The 5,690-nt window shown below is 34.1% G+C and overlaps 1 protein-coding gene across 2 annotated transcripts; it reads right to left on the reverse strand.

The window, feature by feature from the left end:
* Nucleotides 1–522: 522 nt before the first annotated feature.
* Nucleotides 523–5,482, reverse strand: LOC139843687 (fatty acid amide hydrolase-like). 2 transcript variants are annotated; one of them, XM_071833818.1, is made up of 18 exons: nt 5,402–5,482; nt 5,084–5,274; nt 4,521–4,650; nt 4,320–4,397; nt 3,994–4,141; nt 3,759–3,871; nt 3,555–3,630; nt 2,994–3,065; nt 2,856–2,901; nt 2,675–2,743; nt 2,494–2,574; nt 2,025–2,128; nt 1,840–1,932; nt 1,683–1,751; nt 1,536–1,600; nt 1,404–1,441; nt 894–989; nt 523–797 (listed from the first exon to the last, which is right to left on the reverse strand). In XM_071833818.1, exons 1-18 carry the CDS (start codon nt 5,466–5,468, stop codon nt 735–737), a joined length of 1,599 nt encoding a protein of 532 aa, XP_071689919.1. In that variant the 5' UTR covers nt 5,469–5,482; the 3' UTR covers nt 523–734. The 2 variants fall into 2 exon arrangements, with proteins under 2 accessions (XP_071689919.1, XP_071689918.1); XM_071833817.1 differs by having other exon boundaries at nt 1,404–1,465.
* Between the last annotated feature and the right edge of the window lie 208 nt (nt 5,483–5,690).

Raw genomic sequence — 5,690 nt, forward strand, 5'->3', positions numbered from 1 at the left:
ACATCATGGTTGTGGCAACTTCCACCTAGGTATTCTTTGCCTATTTCAGCATTACCAAATCACAAATAATAAACATGTTATTTCAAAAGAGTTCGCACAAAACGTCTTCATTACGAAATATACAGCTCTAGTTATTGAGTCGACAGCAAGCATCAATTTATTGGCGACTTGACTAACTCTTAGAGCCTAAATTAAATTTCAACCAGGATTTAAAACTCATGTAAATTTGATTTTACCATTTTCATGGCGTCTCAATTTAATTTAATTTTTTTTAGAATTTTTTCCTATTTATTGGCCGGAGGTCTACTCGGAAGCAATCTCTCTATCTGTCGAATAGAGAGAGGGATGACTTTCTCTACTTTTGAGAGTGTTTTCACTCTGGGTGGAGAAATGACTTGTTTTTATTCTCGAATAGTGGAAGGATTGTCTACATCTCACCTCCTCCATACACCACTTATGCGGTATTGAATTTTGTTGTTGTTGTTGTTGTTGTTTTTTTTCATTATGAAATATAGGCTTGAAATTGACAAACATAAATGCAGTCGAAACAAAAAACACAAACATACATCAAACTATATACAGATCACAAAAGAAGATGTATATTATAACCTATGACATACTTCTATGTGGCCATGGACGATGAACTGTGCACACATTCTATCAAGTAAATTGAAATTTTATATACTTGTTTATTTACCAAGTAAGTTGTTGTATCTTGATCATCTATAATGCCATTAGCTCTCGGATAGAAGATCATAGAAAACCTTAGGCTTCTTGTATTCAGCCTTGCACAGTTCCTAAACAAACCATTAAAGCCAGGAGTTAGTCATGAGCATCCAACACAAGAGCGAAACCACAAACAAATGCATAAAGCACAGAGTTTGTAAAGTTACCTCCATTGCGTAAGCTATCTGGATCAGCTTAGCTTCAGACCATGGTTTCCCGATAAATTGAATCCCAATGGGCAACCCGTCTCTGTCATACCCGACCTATCAAAAATAATCAACCTTAAACCGCTTGGTCCAAAACAAGTGGGCATTAGAGCTTGGTGGAAATTTAAACCCATTTGGGTCATGTTTATTTCTAACGGGTCAAATGGGTAAAGAACAAGGAAAGGGTTAAATGGGCTGAAAGTCGTCCAAACTGTACTTTTAAGAAATATAATACAGCCTCCGAAAACAAATTATTAATACAAATATACAGATTTGGATATAAAATGTTTAAATCTTGATAAGAAGTGCTTCTACTCCACTCAACCCATCCCAGTCAGTTTCAGTATGTACGAAAAATCAGCCATTTTGACCCAACCCATATTGACCTGTCACTCATCCATCTATTTTTAATATCAAGTTAAATGTGTTACAAGTAAAAGATGAAGTAAGGATTTTGATGGCACAGTATACCGGAACAGTCACAGCAGGCAATCCAAGGAAATTTCCAGCTATTGAATATCGCACCAATGCAGCTGACAGAGAAACTTATTACAAACCAAAGAAAAAATCAAGAACATGCCTTATACACAAAGTACTAAATACCTCCATTAACATAGTCCAGCTCTCCAGTTTCTTGAGCGTCGTCCTTTATTTCATACGCCGTCACACTACAAAGAACAACAAAGGATATCATTACTTGTTGTTTATGTAAGAATTACGTGCACGTTCATTCAAGGTGCAAGATCATACCCGACCATAGGTGAAACAATGACATCTGCCATGCTGAATATCTTTTCATGGAACTTCATTTGACGGTTTCTAAAGTAAAAAATAGCGATTAAATATAAGAACCAATATGATGATTTTATGGGATATATAATCTGTTGGAGCTGCAAACAGCTTATACCTGATACGTTGTGCGTTCAAGTAATCTCTACTGTCAAAAGATCCATATATAGAAAGTGCTACTTTTACATCCCACCCTGACTCTGACATGCCACTGATTCATTATAAATTCAGAAATTAGCATCATGGTTGTCATAAAAAAATAATATGATTTTTCAATTTGATGCCTTTTAATAATATACTTACATTTTTTCAATATGATGGGCAATTGATGCTGTACATTCTGAACCAATCGTAACATAATGTGCCAAACGCATTACTTCTATATCTGGTAAGGTCACCTCCACCACCTTTAAACATAAACATATAAAAAACAACCTTCACTTACAATGTAAATAAAGTCTTAATTTCTTGTTCTAAAAAGGTTACAAGCCGGGATGAGTAGGTAACGAGTTCGGGTAAAATGGAATTTATAGAATGATGATACAAATTTATTCTTATTTAATAATCTGACTTAGGAGGTTGTATAATGTACGCGTTGAAAGTAGACTTTAAGAAACTTACATCCCATTCCACCCACTTGACCCTTTTGAGACAAAATACAGCCCAAAGATCGACCCGTTTAAATCAAATGGGTCGAAAATGAAACCTCTTAACTTTTCTCTGATTTCCAATAAAGAATCAGTTTGCAGTAAAATACATCAATATTGAGTACCTCCCATCCATACAGCTTATGAAGACTTGCCAAAGCGCGTAAACAACAAGCTCTAATATCATCCGAGCAATCATTAAACCACTGATAGGTTATGGATATAGAACCGATAAATCGACATTAGCATTAGAAAATGTCTAAAACTAATATAATGAATAGTTGAGTACAGTTTATAAGTAAGAACCTCATTAGATTTAGCCATCCTGATGGTAGGGATATTAGAAGGCTTTAGTACTGGTAAATGTAGTTTAGGCTGACACAATGTAACCAAACCAAAAAAAAAAAAAAAAAAAAAAAAAAAAAAAAAAAAATTCAATTATATTATGAGTAGTTGAATAAACTATCTAGAAAGGAACTCTTATTACCATAGTTGGTTGATTTGATCCGGCTACATCACTGATAGCTGCATAACTGAAAATAAAAAAAGGGGATATTATGAAAATTTTAAACAAGTATAAAAAAGATAAAAACAGTTGGTGGTTTGGTAGATCAAGAAAACTAACACAATAACTGAATCTTCAACTGTTGCTGCTAGTACTCCCACCATTCCCACTGTCCAGTTTAAAGGAAGAACCCTGAAATTTAAAATAAAAAAAAAAAAAAAAAAAAAAAAAAAAATTAAATAAAAGTTAAGATAGAAACAGTTCAGCATTCCTGGTTGAAGATATGTTTGTAGAGGTTAAGATGGTGAATTAAACTCATCATATAAGATTACAAGGGCGGGGTCAATTTGGGTTATGTTTTATTCTCTCGGGTCAATGGGTCAAACTGAAAGGAAATGGGTCAGATGGGTTGAAAGATTGCCAAAGTGTGTTTTATTGCAATCGCTTAATCATTTTATTTATTCAATATATTAGATATTAGATTAGATATTTAGATTATACATTTTAATAAAAAAATGTAATCATATCTGGTACAAACTATTTTTACAAAAAGTTAAAATTTTTGGAGATTGAAAGTTTCAACTCCACCCAACCAACAACCGAACGTGAGAGAGCTGTACATTGTTCCCCTCATAAATTTGGTTCAGAGAAAAATATTTTATAGCATAAAATTTTACCGACCCGGAGTGTGGTATACGCCCAAATGATGGCTTAAAACCAATGACACCACATAAAGCAGCAGGCATTCTTACAGATCCTGCATAATTAGTGCAGATAGAAACCAAATCTTGGTTACTTAGAGCATATAATTTTTTTTTTTTTTTTTTTTTTGTAAAAAATTTAAAACATATAATCTTAGTATGGTACATTATGAGTTTGATTTACCTCCCCCATCAACACCAAGAGCTACTGGGCACAGTCCTGCACACACAACAGCAGCCGATCCACTCGATGAACCACCAGAGATCCGTTTAGGATCATATGGATTTCGTGTTGTCCTGATCACTCAAAATAGGTACGACAAAAAATTTAAGGAATCGTAAATTTATTGTGAGTGTTCTGGTCTTCTGGACATGTTTTAAGAATCTAAAAAAAGATAAGGCATAATAGTATTCTTTACCCGTAATGAGGATTTATTCCACTAGTTCCAGCACCGAGTTCATGCATATTTGTTTTTCCGACAAGCATGCCACCACATGATCTCAGGCGATTAACACAACAGGCATCTTGTTTGCAAGGCCTTACTTTATGCAACCACTTTGAACCTCCTAAAAAGTAAAAAAACATGGTCAGTAGTGAAACTATAAAACATGACTCCCTTCATCTCAAAAGTACTAATAATCAGCGTAAAAAGATATCTAATTACAATATTATGAAATTTTCCCCCCTTTAATCACCAAGCTATTTAACACCATGAATTTTCATTTAATGTTTGAAAAACAATACCAGTAGTAGGATATGGCATGCAATCTATTTCATCCTTGATAGCAATGGGGACTCCATCTAGAACTGATATTGGCGCACCTGCACATATCAGTAGTTAATCTAAATTCTTGTGTGCTCAACACCTCAACATGTTTGAAGATTCGCACATGTTTCAACGAACAAATTCTCAGATAATTTTAATTGCAGTGTCCATAAAGTTACCTCTCTGGTAACGTAGAGTTGACTCAGTAGCTTGTCTTAAAATATCTTGAGCATCATAACTTATGAAGAACGACATATCTATCATTGGACTAGAAGATTGCACTATAACTGATATTAATCTCTCTGCAACCTGAAAGAACAATGACAGTACTACAACTTTAGAAGCCAAAGTCAGGAAGAAAAAAGTTATCGTATTATAACGCATTTACTTATGAATTTGTAGATTTGGTTTTATATTAATCTCTAATGAAAAAAATTAGGTAAAAGCAGGCGCATCAAATGGGTATACGTGTGGAACGGGTCAATTGGGTGGAAAGTAGTCAAAAGTGTTTTTTCTAATTTAGATGCCTTTTAATCACTTCAGAAAAGCAGGAAAGTTATAGAGAGTATATAATATTATCAATTATCCGTAGAAATTTTTTAAATATTGGACCAATTGGACCAACACATGTTTTGGGTTTACACGACCCGACCCCGGCGACCTGACCCCTTTTGACCATTAGCCTTAGTGGCTCGACCCAACCATTTTACCAACTCAAGTAGTAGAAAAACTATCAACAAACCATGAGTGGGGTAATCTTTTGAGATGCATAAGCTCTAGAGTAGTCCATGATTGTCCATCTACGAAAACTAAAGTATGAATCTTCAAGTAAAGTATCCGAGGATGGTAAACAATTTATGGCATGTTGAACTTTTTCTGTAGGTGACAGATCAGGATTTAAGCACTTAACTTCTTCTTCATCTTCCTCGAGGTCTGCACGAACAGTATTTTGTAATAAACAGATTCCAAATGTGATATCATAGTGATTATTAGTTTGATGTTACCAGATGCTTTTCTGGTCAATATAGTATTGCTTTAAAATTATATTCATAAAACTGACCTTCATAAGGGTGCAAAGGAACATATAAAGGTGAATCTTCCAACACTCCATATGAAATTAGCTGCATAAGTTAGAAAGTTACAATGCAACATCATACTTGGATATTATCAATAGTGATCCCACAAAAATAAGTATATAAAAGAAGGATTTTTCTAACGACATGTTGTCATTAATGTGCAAAACACTTGTACATTTTGATATTTGTTATGTAAAATAAATATCTTTCGCTTTGTACAACTCATTAATGCTCTTTAACAACAACCCTAAGGGATTAGAGTTGTCGTTAGAA

The sequence above is a fragment of the Rutidosis leptorrhynchoides genome, chromosome 4 (genome assembly GCF_046630445.1).
Source record: "Rutidosis leptorrhynchoides isolate AG116_Rl617_1_P2 chromosome 4, CSIRO_AGI_Rlap_v1, whole genome shotgun sequence".
Taxonomy (NCBI): domain Eukaryota; kingdom Viridiplantae; phylum Streptophyta; class Magnoliopsida; order Asterales; family Asteraceae; genus Rutidosis; species Rutidosis leptorrhynchoides.

What these genes read in the sequence shown, in the direction of transcription:
- LOC139843687 (XM_071833817.1), bottom strand. Translation starts at nt 5,468, where the DNA reads ATGCAGCTAATTTCATATGGAGTGTTGGAAGATTCACCTTTATATGTT. An exon ending in CATGCCATATCCTACTACTG is followed by an intron (nt 4,142 to 4,319) that starts GTATTGTTTTTC and finishes TTTACTTTTTAG; the next exon opens with GAGGTTCAAAGTGGTTGCAT. An exon ending in GATCAAATCAACCAACTATG is followed by an intron (nt 2,744 to 2,855) that starts GTAATAAGAGTT and finishes ACATTGTGTCAG; the next exon opens with CCTAAACTACATTTACCAGT.